General features: G+C 42.3%; 1 protein-coding gene across 5 annotated transcripts in view; it reads right to left on the reverse strand.

Annotated features, from left to right (window-relative positions):
- PKHD1 (PKHD1 ciliary IPT domain containing fibrocystin/polyductin) overlaps positions 1-25,907 on the reverse strand; it is a 382,755-nt gene that overhangs the window by 138,324 nt on the left and 218,524 nt on the right. For all 5 annotated transcript variants that reach the window (XM_050948683.1, XM_050948684.1, XM_050948682.1 and 2 more), the window contains 4 exons: positions 19,953-20,130; positions 19,264-19,459; positions 5,906-5,971; positions 3,797-3,925 (listed from right to left, as the gene is read on the reverse strand). In XM_050948683.1, the coding sequence (XP_050804640.1) occupies positions 3,797-3,925; positions 5,906-5,971; positions 19,264-19,459; positions 19,953-20,130 (569 nt within the window). The remainder of the gene's footprint in view (positions 1-3,796; positions 3,926-5,905; positions 5,972-19,263; positions 19,460-19,952; positions 20,131-25,907) is intronic.

Raw genomic sequence — 25,907 nt, forward strand, 5'->3', positions numbered from 1 at the left:
TTAACTACCTGAAGGGAGATTCCAAAGAGGATGGAGCTCGGCTGTTTTCAGTGGTGGCAGATGAAAGAACAAGGAGCAGTGGTCTCAAGTTGAAGTAGGGGAGGTTTAGGTTGGATATTAGGAAACATTATTTCACTAGGAGGGTGGTGAAGCACCGGAATGGGTTACCTAGGGAGGTGGTGGAATGTCCATCCTTAGAAGTTTTTAAGGCCCGGCATGACAAAGCCTTGGCTGGGATGATTTAGTTGGAATTGGTCCTGCTTTGAGCAGGGGCTTGGACTAGATGACCGCCTGAGTTCTCCTCCAATGCTATGATTCTATGAATAAAAACTTGATATTGGTACCTGTAACTGATTTTTAGGACTCTGTGTGAAGCTGCATGGTTAGTCACCATGGCAGTTGGAACTAGTGGAGTGGAGGAGTGAAGATGAAGCTTTTCTAAGGCAAGAGAGAGTAAAGGTGAGGCAAGTGATAAAACAGCCAACTTGGGACGAAGATCAAACTAGAGAGTTTATTCTTGTGGTTCTTAAATTAAAATAAAGGAAAAGCAGGGTGGGAAGCAGGGTGGAGTAGGTTTTGGACACTAACCAAATATATGTACATATGCACCAGGCTGAGACCCAAGAAGGGATTACATCTATATATCTACAGCAACATGACAGTTCTTTACGACATGAGGAATGCAGGCAAACAGAAGGAACGGCTCTCCATAAACTTACAACACACTGCAATGAATTGTGCATGGCCTAACATTCAACTACTCCTCTTGTTTGTTTCTTTTTGCTTATAAAACATTTTGCTTTGGTTCCCCATTTGGTAAGGTTTTTAAAGGGTGGAGATGGCAGTTTTTGTGCCACTGTGGAGCAGTATGTTCTAAAGAGTTGAACAGCAGGACTCAGAACTAAGGATTCCTGGATTCTAATGCTGCTCTGGCATTGAGCTGCTCTCTGGTCTTGGGAATGTCATTTATTTTTCTTCGTGCTGTACTTTCTCCATGTGATGAATGGGTATGATACAGCTTTCTTATATACAACACAACAGAGGTGTTGTGAGGATTAGTTAATGTTTGTAATGTAATGTAATGTAGTAATGTCTCCATTCTTATCTTCAGGCTGCACAACAGCGTGGGCCCAGTGTATCTAAAAGAGCCTAAAACTGCAGGATGAAAACTGTGGTCAATAGCTCTGCCCTGAGCCACAGTGGAACTTTTTTCCATAAGGCTTAAGATCATCTGTGTGGGAGACAGATCTTTCTTGGGGGCCAGTTCATGACTTTGGAAGCAAGTCCTCCAGAACAAAGCACCATCATAAACCTCACCATCTTCCGCTCCTGCAAGGTGCACTTCTTCAATTTGACTTCTCTAACATAAACACAGAGCAGCGGGGGGGAAAAACCCTACCAAAAGAAAACACTCCACTGCACACAAAATTCTCTCTTTGAGGAGGAGATGAGAGAGGGAATAAACCACATGTGAAAAGAAGTTAATCATGCTGCTCAATGCATAACCGGAAGGCGCTCTGCTCAGACACTATGGTGATGAGGGTGATACAAGAACCTAGACAGCACAGAACAGAAAAGACAGCACTTTTTCTGTTTGTGAATTGTAACTGAAAAGGGCATGATTTTTACAAATTTTGTCACTATTTATAATTTGTACATTTTTTTGTGTCACTGCTAGAGGTTTTTTGAAAAAACAGAGGGGAGGGACATTATAATTTTTTTTAAAATCCCTGCTTCTTCATCAAAATTTGAAAAATTTCAACCAGCTCTACAGTTAGTTGAAAACCTGTGGGGGCAGAGGAAGACATGGGAAAACTATCAATTTTTTACCAATATTTGAAATTTCAGTGGAATACTTCAACCCGATCTCATGAAAGAGGTAGATGAGTCGGTATTTTGTGTACTAGCCTATCACTAGGCTACTTGGAGTCTAGGCATCTGTACACATTGTAGCCAATGGGGGTCCAGAGAGAAGCCAACATACGTAGATGCTTACATGTTAGCCAGAACAGAGTCCTAATGATCTGTGTCAGAAGTCTGGCCAGGAGGTTCTGGGAGCAGCTGTGTCTTTCCCCCATCTCATATATAACTCACACTACTAATTCTCTCTTCAACTAATGCTGATTTTTACTACATTCATAATGTGTTATTTAATTATTTATCATTTATATGTGGGGCCAATGAAACACTTCTGGGACACAATCAAATAAAATGCAAATAAATTGCCTAGGGAGGTTGTGGACTCTCCATCTCTGGAGATATTTAAGAGTAGGTTAGATAAATGTCTATCAGGGATGGTCTAGACAGTATTTGGTCCTGCCATGAGGGCAGGGGACTGGACTCGATGACCTCTCGAGGTCCCTTCCAGTCCTAGAGTCTATGAATCTATGAATCTATGAAAAGTAATAATCTCAATTTGCCCAAGAGGTAAAAAATGACAACAGAAAGACCCTCCTACCCCCACAAGAAAAACAGATGATAAAACCCAGGTCCTCAGAGTAGGTCTGAGACAGGCATTCTAGAAGGATCAGCAAACTCAGGTTTTGTCAGACCAAGTTCAGGGGGAAATTCAGAGTCCAGGACATTTTATTGAGACTGCCCTGCATCCACCACCCAGATACACAAGTCTAAGGACTGCCAGCATTATAATTAGTACAATATATTATTTGTATTGCTGTAGTGCCTCAAAGCCCCAGCCATGATCAGGTCCCCGTTGTCCCAGGCGCTGCACATGTATGTATCAAGTATCAGAGGGTAGCCGTGTTAGTCTGGATCTGTAAAAGCAGCAAAGAATCCTGTGGCACCTTATAGACTAACAGACGTTTTGGAGCATGAGCTTTCGTGGGTGAATACCCACTTCCTCAGATGCATGCAGGAAGTGGGTATTCACCCACGAAAGCTCATGCTCCAAAACGTCTGTTAGTCTATAAGGTGCCACAGGATTCTTTGCTGCTTTTACATGTATGTATATAACACAGTGTCCCTGCCACAAAGAACTTACAATCTAAAAAGAGAAGAGAGGCAAAGGCTGAGAGAAAAGAAGCTTAATTATCTCCAATATTTAGAAGTGGAGCTGCGGCACCCAGACTTGGGCAACCAGACATATAAAGTCTGTGCCTTCACAGACACAGAGTAAGTGCCATAGCCACATGGCCATATGAGATCAGCACTTCAGCCAATCTCCACTCTTGGGGTAAAGCCCAAAGACAAGGATGGACTCAATGGTACTTAGAAACCCAATCCATAAACGGATTTAGAGATCTAAATAAACAGCTGGACAGGCAACCAGAAAGCAGAATGGAAGCCAGTACAGTCTTAGGAGCAGCAAAGAATCCTGTGGCACCTTATAGACTAACAGACGTTTTGGAGCATGAGCTTTCGTGGGTGAATACCCACTTCCTCAGATGCAGTCTTAGGAGCTCAGCTGAAATATGCTCCTTGTGTGAAACACCACTAGGTAAGTAGAAAGACACATTCTGCATTCTCTGTGATATGGTACATCTGAGTTTACTTAAAAAAAATAATAAAAAATCCCACCACGGAACCGTGTGTATATTTGTGCAGTGGATGAGGGCTTGTGAGAGAAAGATATAGAGAGGTCTGTGCTTTGGGGGCAATATTTGTTCTAACAAATATGCATTTATGCTGCAGTCTAAGGTCAAATGTTTGTGTCCTCTGTACACTGGAATCTACAGTTGTGTTAATTAGCACATGTTAAAACTGGACTAACATTTCCAGGGTAGACATACTTTTGGTGTTACTGAGAGAAACTCAGAACTGTACTTCCCTTACTTACTAGGCAAGATGATGACATCCTCACCAGGGGCGGGAATGCTGTGGTTGTATCCACCCCAGCCTTTTTTCACTCCACTCCATGATTCAGGAAATGACCATTTCAAAATGTCGTCAGGAGGAGAAACTGGAGCTAGAAAACAGGATGTACAAAGAAAGATGTATTTGGAATTGTCATTTGCTGGGAGCCTTAACCTTTCCTGGATAGTCACAGATCCATGGTATGAACACCCTATTTGTGTTAACTGATTTAGGGTATGTCTACACAGCGATTAGGAGCTGTGACAGCAGCATGTGATCTAAAGCTAGCAGAGAAACCATGGGAGCATAGCCAGCAGCATTAGCTAACCACCTGAGTATGTATTCATGATCCTGGAGGGTTATACTCAGGCACTGTGCTGATTCAGTTTCACTGCTATTTTTAGCAAACTAGCTAGATTAAAACTAACTCAGGTATGTCTATGCATGCTGCAATCACACCTCCAGATTGTTGTGTAGACATACCCTATCAATCTAAATGCTGCTTGGCTTCTGAATAGAAGCACTGGAGGTCCCATGAAAAAGAGACTTCTCCTAAGAGTTTGAGATCATCTCTGCAGACCCAAGGTGGTGGGAGAAGGTCCAGACAACCATTCAAACCCTTTAGTGCTCACCCAAATCAAGGCAGAGCTCTAAGCAATGTGAGGTTCCTCTATGATACTTACACAATCTTTTACATTTTCAAAGTGCTTTACACTTATTTTATTTCTTTGTAACTATATAATAGACTCCAGGAATATCATTCTGTGTGCTACTCTGAAGCCTAAAGCATCAGCACAGTCAGTGTGAATCAATAACAGCAGCTACAAACATAACTGAGAGCCCTTTTGGGGCAGAATAGCACTTGGTTCAAATATCACTGGGATTTTCAGTCTCTAAGTGTCCAATTTTTAAATTCTCAGCTATTTTCAGCATTTTTAAACACCCGACTTTATGAATTATACCTATGTGAGAGCATGGGCTTTCAGCTTGTAAGATTTACCTAACAGCAATAAAAGCAATTATCCAAATCTCTCAATATCTTTGAGACATATTTAAAGCACATAAATGGAAGGGGAAAAAAACCCTAGCAATCTCTCCTCCCCTACAAAACCAGAACTTGCCCAGTGAACCAAACCATACCCTACCAACAAGTGTCTGGTCTCATTGCGTGCCTTCCAACCCAAAAGTCAGGAAGCTAGATGGATTCCGTAATATATCCTAAAGGTCAAAGAATCTAGGCTATGTGAAAATCAACTAAGCTCTTTGGAAGCAAGGATTTTTTTACTATATATATCTGTGCAGCATGTAGAATAATGAAGGTCTGGGGTGAAATCCTTGCTCCAGGGAAATGGCAAAATCCCTGTTGACTTCAGTGGGGACCTAGATTTCACCCTTGATCCAGACTGAGGCTTCTAGGCATTTCTGCCATACAAATAAATAATGATTATAATAATCCTGTGAGGTAGGTAAGTTTTATGAACCCCTTTCCACAGTATAATGAAGGCCAGAGAAGTTGAGCCCAACTTACATTGTTAGTTCTCTGGGGCAGGCTCTGTCTTTCTGTTATGTGTATGTACAATGCTTAATACAATGGGGTCCTGATCCCTAGCTGAGGCCTCTAAGTACTACTGCAACACAAATAAACAACAGTAACAATAGTGGACTGCCTAGCAACTCTGTGGCAAATCCAAGATTAGAACTCGGTAGGTCTTCCTTGTTTCCAGCCCTATCCTTTGGTCTATTATGCTGTCTGGCTCAATGTGTAACTGCATAATAATGTCATGCTATTATCCTAAGATCACTGTGTAGCACTAAAATACATTGTAGTCTTACATTCGCCATGACCTTTATGATCTGATATGGTATTTCTTAACAAAAGTTTATAGTCTTTTATAATGGGGAATCACACATTTATCATATACAATGGTAGATGTGGCTCAATAAAATGCTTAAATGAATGCCAAGAGTCCCTTTTGGGCTGACAGATGTACAAAACATAGAGATGATGTGCAGCAACATTTTCCTGGAAACCTAGGAAAAGGAATTGCTGTGGCTGTTAGACCAAACCAGTCAGCCTGAGATCGTCACATACCTGGAGCAGGTAGAGGGATTCTTTCTTCTCCTTTGAGTGTTACTTGGACTAGTTCTTCCCCTGTAACTGATCAGAGAGGATGCATAGGTTGTAAGCAAACCCCATCAGCAACTGAATAGAAACTAACAAAAGTAATTAGACAGTAATCTCTGATACGATGTTTTCTGATCATTCACATTTCTAACAACAAAAGGTTTCCCAAGTACCTAGACTTGTTGATCCTTTTTCAACCATTTTTCTTCCAGTGTTTTTATAAAGAAATGAATATGTTTTTGTTTGTAGGCACTGAAGGGCTCTTGGCACCTTATCAAAAAAAAGCTAAGAGCAGGTATACAATAAACAAAAGCCTCACTTGGCATGCCAACTTCATGTACCCTGTTGTAAAACTAGAGTATCTCTGTTGACTGCAATGGCTTCACACTAGTGAATTACTTTGGATTTACAATGGGATAACTGAGATCAGAAAGGGAACTGTAGGTTTTGTTCATCGTATGTATGTACGGTCTTGGAATCTGAGTCAAGACTGGATGCTTTTCTAAAAGAGATGCACTAATTCAACCATGATTTATGGTTAGAGCCAGGAATTCTATGGCCCGTGGTATGTAGAAGGTCAGACTAGATTATCATAACTGTAACCCCTTCTGCTAGGTTTTGTCAACAGCAACAAGGGCTCAGTTCATCTATTAAAATTAATACCCCACTAGCTTGAGCTCCTAGCCAGCAATTCTGGGATCACTTAATACCTTTCTTGGGTGCCCTTAATAGGTAATACTTCTTACTCACAAGCACTGAGTCTGTATATGAGGAAAGGAACACTTCATTAGGAGGAAAAGGAACACAGCGTCATCTTGGGGAAACACAGCAACCATGTATCTAAATGAATGACAAGTAAAACACTCCCCGTGGTTGTTGTTGGCATCCTTTCATCTGCGAGAGACCGTGGGAATTGCAGCCTATGATGTAGATGGTTTGCAATGTCTCATGTGACTGAATAGGCCAGTCTGAGATTTGCATGATCTTTGGCAGTTATTGAAAATGTCTGTATCTTGTTTGGGAGCTGCTTGCTTCCTGCGGGCTCAAGCCAACTCCTGTTATGGACTTTGATACCCTCATGGAGACGATGATGCCACTTTTTATGATCACTTGCCAAGATTTCCCATTGGTCAGGATCAATTCCAAATTCCTTCATGTCTCGCTTGCATGCGTCTTTATAGCGAAGCTTGGGACGTCTTGTTGTTGTTGTTCCCTCTGATAGTTCCCTGTATGGTATGTCCTAGAGTAGTGGTTCTCAAACTAGGGCTGCCACTTGTTCAGGGAAAGCCCCTGGTGGGTCGGGACAGTTTGTTTACCTGCCGTGTCTGCAGGTTCGGCCGATCGCAGCTCCCACTGGCCGCAGTTTGCTGCTCCAGGCCAATGGGGGTTGCAGGAGGCTGCCCTTCCCATATCCCCCATTGGCCTGGAGCGGTGAACCACAGCCAGGGGGAGCCATGATCAGCCAAACCTGCAGACGCGGCAGGTAAACAAACTGGCCCGACCCACCAGGGGCTTTCCCTGAACAAGTGGCGGCCCTAGTTTGAGAACCACTATCCTAGCGAATGCATCCATCTTCCAACCTACTCAGATGGCCCAGCCAGCGCAGTCATCTTTGCTTGAGCAGGACTGTCACAGTTGCTAAATTTGCTCTTTGAAGAACCTCTGCGTTGGTGACTTTATCTTGCAATTTGGTGTTGAGTATGCAGTGTAAACAACGTAGGTGGAAACTATTAAACTTTTTCTCCTCATGAACGTAAGTTGTCCATGTTTCCCCACCATACATGAGGACGCAAGTTTGGTACACTAGCATTTTGATTTTGATAGTATGCTTTGAGTTGTTCCATGCTCTTTTACTTAGTCTGGTAAAGATGGTGGCAGCCTTTCCAAAGCAAACATTTAGTTCTTCATCCAGTAAGAGGTCGGTGATCACTGTAGAACCTAAATAGCTGAACTTTTGGACTACTCCTAGCTGGTTTGCTTTTAAGGTAATTGGCAGATCTTGTGGAAACCTCTGTCCTAATACAACTGTTTTCTTGATGCTGATGGTGATAGAAATGCCTGACAGGTACTTGAAAGGCAGCCCATGACTTCTTGTAACAGATCTTCATTGTGATCTATGAGGGCAGCATCATCAGCGAATAGAAATTCCCTAATTATCACCTTTTTGACTTTGGTCTTTGACTTGAAGAGTTTCCTATCTGATCTTGTGTGGAGATATACTCCATCTTTAATATCCTTAAATGCACAGTTCAAGAGTACTGAAAAGAAGATTCCAAAGACTGTAGGAGCAAGAACACATCCTTGCTTCACTCTGATTTTCATCTCAAAGCTGTCTGAAGTGGACCCATCAAACTGAACAGTTGCTCGCAAACAGACCTGCTCTGCTGACTGTGTTGAATGCTTTGGTTAGGTCCACAAAGGCAATGTACAATGGTTGGTTTTGCTCTATGCACTTTTCTTGGAGTTGATGTAGAGAAAATATCATATCTATAGTTGATCTTCCAGCCCTGAATCTGCACTGTGATTCAGGGTATACATGATTCACCAACTGCTGTAGCCGCACTAAGATGACTTTTGCTAAAGCTTTTCCTGCTATACTTAGTTGCAAGATACCCCTGTAGTTGTTGCAGTCACCCTTTTCCCCTTTATTTTTATACAAAGTAATGATCTGTGCTTCACACAGCTCTTGTGGTACTTCACCCTCTTTCCAGCATTTAAGTAGCAGCTGATGAAGATATGGTAGCAGGCTGTTTTTCCCACACTTGAGGATTTCTGCTGGGATGCCATCCTTTCCAGGAGCCTTGCCACTTGATAGCAAATCAATGGCCTTGCTTAGCTCTTCTACACTGGGCTCCACATCTAGCTCTGGCATGACTTGTAGAGTTGGTATTTGGATCAGTGATTCACAGGCGATGTTTCTTTCTTGTGCGTAGAGCTCTGAAGAGTGTTCAACCCAACAAAACAACTGCTTGCTTTTATCTGTAATGATTTCACCTCTGTGCAATTTGAGAGGGGCAACCTTGTTGACAGTGGGACCTAGAGCTTTCCCCCATGGTAACTTTGGCAATAGTCTTTTAACTTGGTTCCCTACTTGCCAATGTGAATGTGCAGTAGGCAAACGCCCCTTTTACCAGGTCACTTCTGTCTTCTCCCTCCGCTAAACACAACTCACGGTTTGGTGTCAATGGGTACCGTAGTCCTAGAGTACTGAGGTGCACTTGGGCAGACTTGCCTCCAATCCCTTGCAAAATCCTGCCAGGTCCTGTCCTGAGGCTCCACCACTTAACTCAACTACAATGATTTCAGCTTTATTTGGTTGCTGGGTAGGAAGAACCCTACCAGAGAATTTACTCACCTCTGCTGTTATTCTCAGTGGCTTCAACAAAGAGCCCTCTCTGCACTGCATCCCCTCAAGAAGCTACCTCGTGGGTTTCAGCAGAGAATTGTCCCCACAGTACAGACTCCTCAATAAAGGGAAATCAGTAGTGATGTAAGACTCTTGAAAAGACCCTTACTACTAAAAATGTGAGTTCTTGCCTCAGTTCCAATTCCAAACCAATTCCAAGTGTGTACAGTTATGGTGACTCCCAAGTATCACTGGAGGAATTCTGGGTAAGAAGCTTATGCAGATGAAGCACTCACTGTAGCCACAACTCCCACTGTTTACCAATAGAGCAGGGAAGAGAGATTCTTCTCCTTTGGAACTTCTGTCCATCTTGAGTTCTGAATAAATAACGTATGCAGATGAAGCAACTCTGTGGCCATTCTTCCCCCATTCATCAGATAGGAGCAAGGAGCTCTTTACCTTCTAGAGCAGGGGTAGGCAACCTATGGCACGGGTGCCGAAGGCAGCACACGAGCTGCTTTTCAGTGGCACTCACACTGCCTGGGTCCTGGCCACTGGTCCTGGGGGCTCTGCATTTTAATTTAATTTTAAACGAAGCTTCTTAAACATTTTAAAAACCTTATTTACTTTACATACAACAATAATTTAATTATATATTATAGACCTATAGAAAGAGACCTTCTAAAAATGTTACAATGCATTACTGGCACGCGAAACCTTAAATTAGAGTGAATAAATGAAGACTTGGCACACCAGTTCTGAAAGTTTGCTGATCCCTGTTCTAGAGCTTCAGGCCACAGGGCTGATCATAAAGCTATCTCCTGATCTCAAAACTGGTGAATCTAGAGCAGGGGGAAGGTTCCATGGCTACATGACTATGCTCCTAGCTCTACAGAAGCAATGTTACAAAGGAGAACTCCTACTAGCTAGCCATTCAAGAACACTCTTATCTTCTCCACAACATTCACCTTAACCTGACAATGGGAGTGCATGTCACCTTGTCCGTTACTTACCTTATCTTTAAACAGGCCTTTGTCCTTTTAAACTGTGAGACCCACTTCTCCTTACCTCCCTTCCCATCTCCCAGTGCAACCAAGCTAATTTAGAATGTCTGAGGTCCATTAATTTTAAGTGTTAATAAATTAGTGGGAATAATCAAAATACTTGATTCTTTCTGATAATTACTATCTGATGTCAGTTTAAAACACTAGACTGAGTTAGGAGCATATGCTCCTATGCCGAATGAGGCTTCCATAATTAAACAGAATGGGATTCCATGTGGGTTTTCCCATGCCTGATTAATTCGTAATCAGGTACCACAACCCTGCTCTTCAGCGACACCTTGTTTCCCAATAGTTAATTACAGTCTGGTGCCATATTTGCAAAAGCCACTCTGAAGTGCAAAGTCACCATACAGGGACTCCACTTAATAATGCCATGGAGTTTGGTCTGCCACTTTGCTTCTGTCTCTTGTGGAGATGGGTGTCATTGTTAGGGTGCTAGCCTGGAGCACCGGGTTCAATTTCTTGCCCTGCTGGAAACTTCCTGTGTGAACTTAGTGTCTGTGCGCCTCAGCTCCCATCTGTGAAATGGGGACCAGGGCACTTCCCTAACTCCCAGGGATGTTGTGAGGATAAACTGATTAAAGATTGCAAAAAGTCCTGTGGCACCTTATAGACTAACCGACGTATTGGAGCATGAGCTTTCCTGGGTGACTCTTTGCTGCTTTTATAGATCCAGACTAACACGGCTACCCCTCTGATACCTGATTAAAGATTGTGAGGCATTAGGGTGCAGGGGCAACATGAGTATCACGGAGAGATTAATGCTGTTCTTGTGTTACTGCTTCACCTCAGCATTAGTGGTCAGAAACAAAGAAAACCTTATTAGTAGAATTAATGCCAGAAAGATAAAGATGGCAGTGAAAAACCTGAACAAAAATATGTTCCTTTCAGAAATGATACCAGATTGATGCTTAGTTCTAATTCTGTCAGGAATGAACTCATCAGTAAAATAAGGTAAAATGGAGGCAAAGGGTAATTTGGGTATAAGCAATGAAGCAATCTATCGGAACAGGAGACCTGAGAAGTAGGACTACCTGAAGTAACTTATTGTTTTAGGAGAATGGTTTAGACCATCTGCTGTAGGCCAGTCTATTCACTATTCATTTTTCTCTCACTTATTTCAGGGCAAATGAGAAATAATCCTGTGAAATCAATGGGGTTACACCAGAGGATAAACAGTTGCAAGAGACAGGAGAATCCTACAACCGTGCTTTTGTAACAAGGTCTGAAATATGCTCATCTGACTTGGTTACAACACACACACACACACAGATTTTTTCACAGAACAACCCAGTTTGTCTGATTACCTCTGTTTGCAACAGTGCATTCAGGGGAAATCTGGTCAGCTATCCCCATAGTGCCTCAGCAGGGAATAGAATATCCAGCAGACATTCAGAATGGCACCAGCAATACATGAAACAGAGAATGCTGGGATTTCCCACCGCACAGAAAGCTCAGTACAAGGAGGACTGTTTATCGTGGCTACATAGAGCTGGTGAAGGGGTCCTGTTTATACAACAGGTAACACTACTGCAGCCTGGTTACATGAAGACAACCATATATTAGGCCAGGCCAATGACAAAAGCAACTCCTGGTTAGCTGCCATGGTAACTACTCAAGTTGGGTGATAATCCTAATCATGCTTAGAGCTAACCACATCACTAATTTATCAGCTTGGTTAAAAACTACAGGGTTTGATTCTCTACAGCCTAGAATTTAATGTAATTATTTATGCTAGTGCAAGGCGAAGTAGATGTAAAGCACAATCATGCTGATTGGAAAGCATTTTACACCCACTTCACTCAGGAATAAATGCCTACACAAGGTCCCATGCACAGGGCTGCCTGAGGGGGATGGGGGGGAAGTGGGGCAATTTGCCCCAGGCCCCGGGTCCTGCAAGGGCCCCCACAAGAATATAGTATTCTAAAGTATTGCAACTCTTTGTTATGGAAATGGTCCCCGAAATTGCTTTGCCCCAGGCCCCCTGAATCCTTTGGACGGCCCTGCCCATGCAGTTGAGATTCAAGCCCAGAGAGCGGACAAGAACATAATTACCTAGTTTTCTGGGTAGTTTTGTTTATATATTGAGTATATTATCATCATTTAGGCAAGGAACAGGAAGAGATGCAGGCAACACAGATAAAGGATGTCATTAGTAAACATTGGATTAAGGTGCCTCTTCGCAACATGCAGTTATAAGGCTCCAGGGCCTAGTTGTATAAAAACTTTATCAGGCCCATCAATTTTCTGTCTGATTACAGCCCTTCCTGGATGCTTGGGCTGTGAATCATACATAAAGGCCTTCTTGAATTCAGACTTCCTTGCATCTTCCTTCCCCTGGTTTAGGTCTCTGAGTTGATGTGAAGGAGGAGCAAAACAGTCTTTCATCAGCTATGTAGTGACAGAAAACTTGCCTGTGGTTATTAGAAAGTGCTGAAAGTAGGATAAATGCTCCAATAGCCTGACTTACAAATAAGAAACAACATCATGTCATTCAACAACAATGGGGCCAACACAGATCATGGGAAACATCAAAAGTTTTAGAAATCACACTCAACTACAAAGCATCTGCAGCACTACACGTGAGACAGATCTTCCAAAGCTGGGGAGATGGAGATAGAATATTTGGTCAATTACTAGAAGATGTCATATACTAGGGTGCTCGGAACTGTATTATCATATGGATTTGGATACCATGCAGATGGGCAGCAACATAAAACCTTAAAATCTGGCAAATCAAGTCTGGCTTCCTCTCTTAATGGATTAATAATGGCTGCAGCAAAGACTGAGGCAGCATGAGCTTCCTCAGTCTTCCATACTAATGAGCTTCAATCCAGAATTACAAGGACTATCTCTAAGAGTGAAAGAATGCGGGTTAGTCTTCATTTTCTGATCACCACAATCCACTCACTTTTTGGCCTCTCCACTGAAGCTGCCAGCGAGGATGACAATTGGTGCTGTGTGTGAAGGTGTTTTTCCGTGGGTCAGTGATTGGGGCACCTGTCCGCTAGGAACTGAAATGAGAACACTCAACTCATTTCAGAGAAGTAAGGTTAAGATTTTGTCATGGTTATTTTTAGTAAAAGTCATGGACAGTCGCGGGCAATAAACAAAAATTCACGGGAGCTGTGACCTGTTCATGACTTTTACTAAAAATAACAGGGGAGAGAGGGCTGGAGAGAGTAAAGGGAATGACAGCTGGAGCCCCATGGTGAGGGACTGACAACCACAGCCTCACTTCTACGGAAGAGCAGGGGACAGCTCTGACTTCAGCCTCGGCTGAAGCCATGAGGCAGGGACACACAGAAGCAGCTCTCACTCAGGCCCCATCAAAGAGGAGGTGTGTGTGGGGGGTCACACACAGCCCTGGCTCCGGCTGAAGCCGCGGGTCAGGGATGCATAGCCCCCCTCCACCCCCACCGCTGATAGCTGAAGCCGAAGTCACAGAGGTCCAGTAAAGTCATGGCATTCGTGACTTCCGTGACTAAATCATATCCTCACATATAGGCCATTAAAAAGCGTTCAAGAGTACTGTGACCTTTGGAAAGTACTTACTCGGTCTGAATTCAAACTGGCTAGAAGTTAAAGGCTTATTATTGCGTTACCAATCTCCTGAGCCATCCAGCTTCCCACTTCAAATCTTTCATCCAAAATGCCCCTTGAAACTGGGGCAATGAATATAAATGAAGCATCTTTGTTTTGCTCATACCATAATTTTCAATGTAAAGAACAACTCTTTAGAGGCCTGCTCTTCTCCTACTGAGATCAATGAAAACCTCCCTTTGGAGTTTGGATCAGGCTTTAGGTATTTACAAGAAAGAATGATCAAAATAATGAAATTCAAGTTGCTTAAACTAATTAAACAGAAAGCCTGGTTTGATGCAGCACCAATACAATGCTAAGCCTTGATCCTTGTCACTTTACATGTGAGTAGTCCCATTGACTTCAAGGAGACAAGATCCATATATTAAGTTCATTGGAAAATGGGCTTGGAGTAAATGAAAAAGTTCAGTAAACATGTTCATGAAGTTTAAATCATGTTTTTGACAAATATTTCAACTAAAAATGTTTCAATTAATAAGCTTCCTTGTCTTCATTTTCAAGGCCCTTCACTGGCTATCCCCACCCTACCCATCATCTCTGATTCACTACTGAGAGGACAACCTCCACCTTCATTCCCCAGTAATTAAATTTTCAAACAAGCACCTTCATGCTTTCTCCCATGCTGCCCTTTATGTTTGGGAGTTGCTCCCATAAAGATCTGCTAAGCCATCTCATTATCCTCCTTCAAATCTCTCCTCTGAACTCTCCTTTGCCACAATGCCTGCAAAAAAACCCTAACAATCAGTTTGAGACCACTGTCTACTACGTTGACCAATGCTTCCTGGCATTTCCCTGACCCCACCTGTCTATTTATCCATCTGGTTTGTCTTGATTTATACTTGGAGTGTAAGCTCTTTGGGGCAGGGACAATCTTTTTGTTGTTCGTATGTGTACAGTGCTTACCACAAAAGGATCCTGGTTCAAGACTCAGCTCCCAGACGTTACCACAATGCAAATGTAATTAATAAATAATAATAATAATAATAATGAAAAGGTCATAAAAATTGAAAAACAAATGAAAAATGGTTCTATCTTGAACTCTTTGAAATGAAAACAACTTTGTAATTTCAAAGGGTTTCACAACACTAGGGTTTTAAAATGCATTCCACTGGTTATTTATATGGTGGTACTGCCCAGAGGCCCCAGTCAAGGATCAGGGCCCCATCCCAGTAGCTCCTGTACACTTATATAGTGAAAAGACAGTCCCTGTCTCAAAGAGCTGACAGTCCAAAACAAGTCATTACCCTAGTCTGCATAGAATACCTCAGACTTAAGATGCCATTGTCTGAGTTTGCCCCAGTATGACATTTACCTCCCCACACTGTGACATGAGATCATTATGCCACAACGTGGCGATGTTGCGTCAAAACACAGTCATGACGTGAGCCTGTGTCAAAGTAGGTTAGTGTTTCATAGGGCCAGACAGTGACTACAGGACCCACAAATGCTCTTGGAGCACTCCTTTTGGGACACAAGATGTCCTGGAGGAAAATAGCATCTTCCCACATATACAAGGATGAATAGCAACCCTAAGAGCATAGTTACAGAGGTATGGATGAGAGTAGCCCCCAAATTCCTTCAGCGCAGGTGACTACAACATGCTTCCCCCAGCTCCCAGCAGCGAAGGGGAATAATCTGCCCGTGAGCTCCTTGTATTTTGAACTTCTGAAAAAACTCCTTTTTCAAAGGGCTGCATGGGAGTTAGTTAACAGGATTAATGTGCGTAAGTAGCAGTCAGCACCCTGGTTAACAGGATCATTGTATGTGTCCTCCATGCATCAGAAACACTGGATCCTGTGGGTTCTACTTATCGCCCATTATAATTATAATCCCTCCACATTAGGAGTCTTCTGCATTGTTTGTCCCATGCTCTAATTTCCAAACAAGTAAAGCACCGGGGCAGCATAACCACCTTGTTCCCAACCTTATATTTTCTCGTCCTTTGTGTCAGAGAGCCTCATTCCCCGAAGACTAGAGCTTGCAGGATGCTGGTCAAATTCCGTGACCGATCAGACAAGAGGGGCGTAGAGAGCATCTGAGCTGAACATGAGCAGTCCCCAATGCTGGCTGAGGCAGATTCATTCAGCTGTTTGGCTTTTTTGAATAACAATATCTTCCCAGTTGTTGGGTAGCTTTTTTTAATTTCCATTGGGGCTGAGCAAAGGGCTCTGTGAATTTAGGAGCCTGCCTCTGAATGAGCTGGCATCTGAGCCGTATTTACTGATGTTAATTTTGGATTTAATGCACCCCTGCCACTACCCAACAGTTTGCCCTAAAAAGCCTTTTAACTGGCACAAAGGGAGAGGGTCAAAAGTAAGTTGACCCCTGACAGAATGTACAATTATTAGAGAGAGGCGATACATGAGCAGCTGCTGGAACCCCACCGGTACAGCAAAGTGCTTCCAAAAGTCAGAATATGAATAATACACTCAAGGTCTTCCCCCAGCTCTGCGAGGGCCTGCTCCTTTCTCCAGGAAGAATTATAGCCCTCCCGAGCAGCTGCAATAATTGTGTTCCTATTATCCTAGGGACCTCCCCCTGACCACCCCCTACAAGTGTCCATTGTCGAGACGGAGTCAAGTGATTATATGCTCTGGCTGATGCTGTTTGGGTCCAGCTGCCTAACTGCTGACACACGAGCACCAAGAGCGTGGACTCGCGTCTGCAAGACGGGACTCTAACATACCAGACCTTTTACATAAGTCAAGCAGGAACAAATGATGCTTTATCAGCCCTGCTGACGGGGCAGCCCCCTCTTCCTTTGAAGTGGCGGCTGCTTATAGGCCCTTACAGCTTTTCCTCCTTAGCACAAGCAAACATCCTCCTTTTGATATGCTACATGCTCATTATCTCTGCCCCATTTAATGATTTTTGATTGAAGGATGGCAGCTCAGTTGCCAAGAGAATAGTTAAAAAGGCTCCACACAGTCAGGCCTACAAGAAAGGCTTTCCTTGTGCAGCAGCCTAAATTTGGAATTTCTTAACAGTGTGTTCTTGTTCTTAGCGGCAGATAAGGGCTGAGCGTGAAATTCTTAATTAAGCGGTAAATAGAGAGTAGGGTGTCAGCAGATGCAGCCAGTAGCCATGGAGACCAAGTCACATGAACAAGAGAACTGAGACTAAACATAGGCCTCAGGCTTGGATGTGAGTGACAGCTGAAGAATCCTACAAAGCTTGTAAACTGGATTAATTAGTTGACTAATTATTTCATATAGTTAAACGTAACAAAAATAAAAAAACAGCTCACAATGTTAAACAGCAGAGCGTTCCGAGGGCTAAAACCAAAAATTTCATTCTCTCTGTTTCAATTTACAGATTCATCTATTTTAAGGCTGGAACGGACCACTGTGGCCATCTTATCTGACCTCCTGCATAGCACTGAGCAGAGAATTTCACCCAGTGATTCCTGTATGGAGTCCAATAACCTGTGATGGACTTTTTTTTTTTTTTTTTTTTTTTAAGAAAGATATCCAAACTTGATCTAAAGACTTCAAGTGCTGGAGAAACCACCATACCCTCGTGTAGTTTTGGCCCAATGGTTGATAATCCTCACTGTTTAAAAAGTGTGCCTTATATCCGATTTGATATTGTGTAACTTTAACTTCCAGTAATGTGCACTAGAGTTTAGGATAGCAATTAAGTGGCACCTCAATGCCACAAATCCATTCATTTCAGATTTTCTCCCTTACCACAAAGTTAGCTTTTCAGTAACAAATATTATATTAATGATCTCCCAGTTATAATGTAAATAAAGTACTAGTTGCAGTCTAGTCAAATATTCTCAGCATGGATTATAAATGTGAGGTGGAGGTGTTTTCATTCATTTAAATGCCAGGCATGTGAATCTTTTCTCCTGTATTAAAACACCATGTACTAAATGCAACACAATCAGAATGCAAACAAGACGGAAGGAGGAATAGAAATGTAACCATTATGTTTGAGACTGCTGCATGCTAAATGGTAAATCATAGCTCACTATTGCTGACAGCATTAGTCAGATCTATTTCTTTAATGTCAACAACGCGCCAAGAAATGTGCCACAGTTTTTCAGCTTTCCCAGGTTTCCCTATTTCAGGGAAAATTTTATGCAAGGTATTCAAAGTGCCCAACTGTTGACATATATGTACTTAAAATAATAGGTCTTCAGTGAGGAATTATCATCAGATTTGTGTGTAGCTGTATGTGTCTTTTTTCCCCCTTCTTACTGTTAGTAAATTGCAAAGAAATCAAGATTTTTTGCTCTGGTGATAGATGTCTAGCACAGCCTTGGGTGAGTCACTTAACTTCTCTAGGTTTTACTGCAATCAGATCAGTGCAAATCAGAAGTAACTCAATAAAGCCAATGAACTTGTATGAGTGTCAAAATGGTCTATGTGAGTCAAGTTCAGGCCCTCTGTGTGTTAGCGTAGCTAAGGGTATGTCTACATTACTGAGAAGTACGCTATCCAGGGGGGTCTATTGCCTGCATTGAAGCCTGAACCACGGTGTTCTCCCTGCTGTTTTCACTGTATAAACTGGAATAAAGGGAGTGCAAGTACATCTATGGGAGCTCCAAGTTACACCCTGGTTGCAGTATAGATATAGTTTGTTTGTGAAAAAGCAATGAGAATAGCTGCCTCCCAAGGGTACTGTGAGGTCTAGTAACTTCTGGTACTGCCATTATTAATCATGGTCCTAATCATTACTTCTCCTTTCACAACCAGAATTTAGCACCAGAGTGACTGATTTGCTGGAGAAAAGGATAAAGGGGTGAAAGTCCCAGGTTTTGAAGAGATTGCCAATGCCCAATTGCAAAATTAGCACGCATTGGTGATCACAATAAAGAACAGGAAATATTCACAATATTTAGAAATTATCTCTAAAAAAGTCAATGTTTTCAAACGCATGGGCCTACAAAACCATTGAGAGTTCACGATGTAAGGACACCCACTTCATATGAGTAATCCTTAGTCAAAAAAATACTCCCATGACTTTCAGTGGGTGCAGGATTGGACTCACAGCAAATGTCTCCCAAGACATTTAAGGTGGAGGATTCAGAGAATTGATAATGGACTCCAAAGCCTTTTCACCTCCAAAGCACCAGTTGCCAAGGCTCATGCTGTACCCTCCTTTGTGGATAATAAGAGATTAAGGCCCTGAGCCTGTAAAGACTTACTTGGGCATGTGTGTAACTTGTTATTTCAGTAGTCCTATTGACTTAAAGCTATGTCCATGCCTAAGACCTTGCAGATCAGGACCTTTAATTGCAGATTGGCCACTCCAAGCACTGCTCATTTGCACAACGTTACATATATTACTTGCATTGCACTTACCTAAATAGGTTAGCTTCCTCAATTTGCTGTTGAAAAACCAGTCACAGCCCTTGTCATGATCGTGTGAAGGAAGTGACTGGAGTGGCTGACCAGGTCTTGTCCCACAGAACACCATGACCTCAACATAGGATGGGAGGTTCTCATGTTCTACGAGTAAGTAATTCCCAGCAATGAAGTTATCGAATGTAGCCGAGTACTAGATGGAGGGAAACATAATGAACAGGCATTTTCTTAAAGAGTAATGCGTTCTTTTGTCATTTGGTATCAGAAGCATAAAATGTTAAAAACTATGTATGATATGTGGGAAATGGATGCTAAATCAATCCTCCTGACCACATTAAAACATGGGTAGAAATTATGGACCATCAAGACCAAGCTTTGGTGGGTCTTAAGTGATGCATAGGTCTTATTCTGGCCCTATGCACTGCGTCGAACATTCATCAATAGTGCTCAGGATGCTCTTCCAGCTCAGAGCAATTTCATAAAGGTGCCAGTGCATGTGATCTGAAGACTATCTTGTGTTCTTTTATGAGCATGCAGTACTTTTCCTCCTTTGTTTGCCCATCAAGAACAATGGGAGGATTTCTCTTCCCTTGTTTCTTGATATGGTTTTGGTGAATGCCGTTCATCCATTACAAAAGCCATTTTATAAATAAATAAATTAATTAATTAATAAACAACAGCTATACCTGCAGTTGTTTGCTCACAAAAAGGTTACCAAATGTCAGAGTGTAAGTCTCCTGGTCCAAGAGCAGAGCCATCCAACCATAGGGGTTTGATAAAGTATCAGAGACGTAACGGACTGTGGTTGTCTTATTATTACTATCAGTCACAGTTAGATTATAAGGAAAGTCTGGAGCCTCTTTTCTAGGAAAAAATACATTAAATCTGTGTTCAAACCCTTCATTTAATAATATAATTACATTTTATTTGTTCTACAGTAGCACCTACAGGCCCCATCTGGGATGGGGGTGCAGGCTCTGCCCTGAGGTGTTCATACTGTAAATAGACGAGAAAGACAAATAGTGAAGAGGGGACAGAGGTGAAGTGACTTGTCCAAGGTTCCACAGAAGGTCTGCGGCAGAGCCAGGCCTGTTCGCTATTTGCTAAACCATGCTTTCTGAAGCAGGGATTGCTGGTCTCCCACATCCTAGGTGCATACCCTAACTGCTGGTCTAGTGCAGGTTGGGTCTCTTTCTCTCTTGCTCTGTCACACTCTCATGTTTTTTCATGAAAAATTTCTAAAAGACTAATGTGAAATGAAAACAAGTTCCCAAAACTTCAACATTTTTCACAAGTCCTGTTTCCAGCCAGCTCCAGAGATTATTCAGTTGATTAACAGGCCTTCTACACAGTCATTTCCTAAAGCCAGAACAAAAATATATCTGAATTGTGTGACATTTAGGACATTACCTCAGTTTTTAGGACCTGATCCAAAGCCCGCTGAAGTTAGCAGGGTTCTTTCAATTGACTTCATTGGATCCTTAGAAATATGGCCTGGAAACTATGGGTTCTATTCCCAGTTCTGTCACTTAACTTCTCTATGTTTCAGTTATTCCATCTCTAAAATGCAGATAATACCTAATTCATGAAGCTTAATTTACTGGAGTTTCTACCACCCTTTGAGATCTTTGGATGGAAAGCACTGCTGTCTGTAAGTGCAACACATTAGCATTATATGTCTTTCCACAATGTTAACTTCTCGGGGGGGAGCAAATATATGAATAATATCTATAAAATGGCCATTAAACAATGGGAAGCATATGTCATTTTGGCTCACAAATATCTTTTTCAGCTCATGTACAAAGGAGGAGACTTGAAAGAGAGAGTGTGGATCACAACTTGGACCACTGTTTGATTAGTCAGCGCCTTACAAAACAGGTGATGATTTCATAGAACCATTTATCTGATCACCCAAAGAAAAACTCAAAAAACTACTACTTCTCTAATTTCCCATTTCTCACCTAGATCCAGTACAGCCCATCAAAACTTATTCAACAATGTAGAGTAATAATGACAACATTCATGTGTGTGTGACACATTGTCATTAATATGACTGAATTCCAGTGCTAAAAATAATAAAGTACAGCTGGGATTACTAGATTCACCCATATTGATTACCCCAAAGCTTTTACCATAGGACAGCCCTCTGTTCCCCCTTATTGTCCCCCAAATTGTAAGAATGTAAGAGCAGCCATACTGGGACAAACCAATGGTCCATCTAGCCCAATATCCTGTCTTCCAACAGTGCCAATGCCAGGTGCTTCTGAGGGAATGAATAGAACACGGAATCACTGAGTGATTCATCCCTGGTCATCCACTCCCAGCTTCTGGCAATCAGAGGCTAGGGACACCCAGAGCAGGGGATTGCATCCCTGACCATCCTGACTAATAGCTGTTGACGGATATATCCTACATGGACTTATCTAGTTCTTTTTTTAACCCTGTTATAGTTTTGGCCTTTACAACATTTCTTTGCAATGAGTTCCACAGGTTGACTGTGTGTTGTGTGAAATAGTACTTCCTTTTGTTTTTTTTAAACCTGCCACCTATTAATCTCATTGGGTGACCCCTGGTTCTTGTATTATGTGAAGGAGTAAATAAGAACATAAGAACGGTCATACTGGATCAGACCAAAGGTCCATCTAGACCAATATGCTGTCTTCCAACAGTGGCCAATGCCAGGTGCCCCAGAGAGAATGAACAGAACAGGTAATCATCAAATGACCCATCCCTTGTCGTCCATTCCCAGCTTCTGGTAAACAGAGGCTAGGGACACCAACACAGGCTAAGGACACCACAGAAGCTCGGGGTGCCAATACAACAATAATACTTCTTTATTCACCTTCTCCACACCAGTTACAATTTTATAGACCTCTATCATATCCCCTCTTAGTCATCTCTTTTCCAAGTGGAAAAGTCCAAGCCTTTTTAATCTCACCTCATATGGAAGCTGCTCCATACTCTTAACCATTTTTGTTGCCCTTCTCTGTACCCTTTCAATTCTAATATATCTTTTTTGAGATTGGGGTGATCAGAAGTGCAACAGTATTCAAGCTGCAGGTGTACCATGGGTTTATATACTGGCATTATGATATTTTATTATCTATCCTTTTCCTAATGGTTCCTAACAGTCTGTTAGCTTTTTTGACTGCCACTTTAAACTGAGCAGATGTTTTCAGAAAACAGTCCACAATGACTCCATGATCTCTTTCTTCAGTGGTTACAGCTAATTTGCTGCATGTATAGTTTGGATTATGATTTTGTTATGTATGGTTTTGATGATGTTTTCCAATGTATATATCTTTGCATTTATCAACAATGAATTTTATGCACCTTTTTGTTGCCCAGTTACCCACTTTTGTGAGATCCATTTGTAACTATTTGCTATCTGCTTTGTACTTAAATATCTTGAGTAATTTTGCATTCTCTGAAAATTTTGCCACCTTACTGTTTACCATATTTTCCAGATCATTTTCAAATATGTTGAATAGGACTTGTCCCAGTGCAGAGCCCTTAGGGGACACCACTTTTTACCTCTCTCCATTCTGAAAACTGACCATTTATCCCTACCCTTTGTTTTCTGTCTTTTAACTGGTTATTGGTCCATGGGAGGACTTTCCCTCTTATCTCATGACTTTTGGACATTTGGAATGATTTGTTTTACAGTTTAAACTGATCTCAGTCATTTTTGTTGGCCAAAATGACTTGCCCACTGTTATGATAGTTTCCTAATAGGGGGCGTTATAGTACACTTAAGTTTAGGGAATGTCTAGGAATTTAGAGAACTCTACTTTCAGGAGGTGCTTGCTGAGAAAGTACAGTATATGCAGAGGAAGGAATAAAGTCTAAATGTTACATTACCTTGGTTGTTAATTATTATGCTTAAACATGAACATGGTCTTGGACGAGAATCACAATATACAAGTACATGTAATCACTAACTGAAAATATTGCCACCAAAAACAAACATCCAAAAGAGAAAAATTATAATCAGATGGCATACCAGATCCCTGTCCGCCGCTTGTTCAGGGAAAGCCCCTGGCAGGCCAGGCTGGTTTGTTTACCTGCAGCATCCACAGGTTCAGCTGATCACAGCTCCCACTGGCCGCAGTTTGCCGTTCCAGGCCAATAGGGGCTGCAGGAAGGGCGGCCAACACATCCCTCGGCCCGTGTCACTTCTCACAGCCCATGGAGATGCAGATTTCTGGGAACTAGCCAAACAGTCAGAGTGGCTATCACAGACCACGCAGTGAAGCATTTCAGCACAAGTGATATCCCAAACTGTGCAGTTTCAGAGACACGATCTCAGTTTATCTGCAGTGAATTTGTGTAGTTTACCCAGGAATTCAGTCATACCAGGTAGTCATATAGCAAAGCCTAATCAGCAGTTAGAATCGCTGAGACTCTATTAAATAAACCAGTAAAGAGCAAAGAAAATATTTCTTGAATTGAGGAATACTCCCACCGAAGTGGGAGTAATAATAGCAGCCTGGTACAGTGTTTAATGTCAAGATGCACATGTCCATTGGTGCCTACAGCCCCAGAATCACTGCAGCTGGTAGTAGTGGAAGGAGCAATAGACAAAAAGGAAGAGACACACGGAAAGTCTAAAGCCAACTAAAACCTCCCAGAAATATAAAGGGGAGACCCTACCTGGACAAAACCATGCATTAGGAAGCAAGTTACATGTGTTGATCAGATAAATCCTTGTTCATATAATGTAGCAGTGGATGGGTATATTTAACTGAAAGTGCAAATACATTAGCCCACTACAAATACAAAACATAACATGGACATGGGAGGATGATGAAATATGCACTCCACTCAGTCATGATCAGCAGGACACAGGAGATACATAGGCCAGCAAGTAACCGATAAATAGTGGAACAGACTTTCAATACCATACCCCACCAGAAGAATCAAATGCAAGGCAGTCTCTTGTCATCGGAAGAAAGACTTGTACTCATTCCAACATCAAACCACTTGCAAATAAATACCAGATTTGTACCCACTGCCTCCCCAATATCTGGCCAATGAAGGCTGTCAGAGTGTTGGGCTTTTTTACAATCTGCTTCTTTAAAAAAAACAAAAAAAACCACTTTTCAGTTCTCCATTATTAGCCAGCTCCTAGCATAATGACTAATGTAATAACACTTTACACTGCTCAAAGACAAGCTTAGCCTTGTACCCAAGCAGTGACTCTTGTACTTCCTGACCTCTCCCACCCACCCAAGTCCATACTTTCTGGTAAGTTAGTTAACCCCTCTTGTTTTGTCACATCTAGAATTAGATTGTGTAGAAAGATGTTGCCCAAAGAGCTTACATACCATAGAGAAATTAGCATACTTGTGTGCACTGTAAAAATGACACAGCTTTCCATGCATTTTGAAAGAGTTGCATAATAGAATCACACAATTTCCCTTAAAAGTAACTGGGAGTTCACCCTTTAATGGCAATGGGAGAGGTGAGGCTAATTCCTTTGTAGCTCAAAGTATTGGCAAACAAAGGGTGTAGGAAGGGAACATGGCACAAGAAGCCTTTCCTGGTTTTGTCCTTGAGGAGAGACCTGGCACGATCCCTTTGGGGATACGTGACATTGCTCTCAGCCCTCCTCCTGACCAGCCAAGAGAGTTTATCCTACATGGAAGGAAGTGGACAGAGTTCGCTTTCAAAGGGTGGTCAGGATGATGTGGCAGTGTAGTGTACATTCCCCCAAAGCTCCAGGAGGGATTCTGGCTGAGTCAGCCCTGCTGGGGCTCACACTACACCATAGCCCTTCCCTTATCACAGGCCACAATCATAGTTTCAAAGACAAAAACTGGTCCATGTATGGAAAGGTTTAGGGCAGGGGTGGCCAAATGCAGCCATGGAATCTTCCATGGATCCTTAATACAGAGGTGCAGTTGTTCAGGGTTACAGGTCCCAGGATAGAAAGCTCCATCCTGACCCAAAAAAAGGCCTGGCATGCTAGGACCTAAGCTGTCTATGGGCCATGCCTCTGTAGTGAAGATGAATGTAGCTTTGATCAGCAACTCTTAACATGAACTAGGTAAGATCCCAGGCTATTGCCTTTTACAGAACACTCAGCAGGAGGATAGTGAGGGGGGAATTATGGGACAAGAACAATAGAATCTGACTGGAAGGAGTTTAGAAGATGGTTCACTACTAATAAACGTCCCCTTGCAGGCATCAGATGGGCCAAGGTATTCATACTAATTAAGTAAGCAACTGACAATCACTGCTGTACAGTCATAGGTTGTGAGCACTTTCACATTTGCTCAGGTACAGAGGAAAACCTTCTTACAAGTAATAGCACTATCAGAGTGAGCTGAGGGTATTCATGTGACAGAGGGTCTGAGTCTCTTCTCACTTACACTAGTGTAAATCCAGAGTAACTCCAGTGAAACCAATGGTGCTACAATGATGTAAAACCACAGCAAGTGGGAGGAGATTCAGGGCCACAACTCCCAGCTTCAGTGCAACATGTCACTTTTGTTTTTCTATTTTCACAGGATTTCTGCATTATATTGAAGTCCTCCAGGCAACTGGGTGTTTGAGGCAGTTTTTCTATGGGAGCTCTCAACTAGCACCCTTTAATAGGTGTACAAGTGGACAGGAACTTTAGGCTGGGCAAACCAGTC

Source organism: Gopherus flavomarginatus, chromosome 4, assembly GCF_025201925.1.
Source record: "Gopherus flavomarginatus isolate rGopFla2 chromosome 4, rGopFla2.mat.asm, whole genome shotgun sequence".
Lineage (NCBI taxonomy): Eukaryota > Metazoa > Chordata > Testudines > Testudinidae > Gopherus > Gopherus flavomarginatus.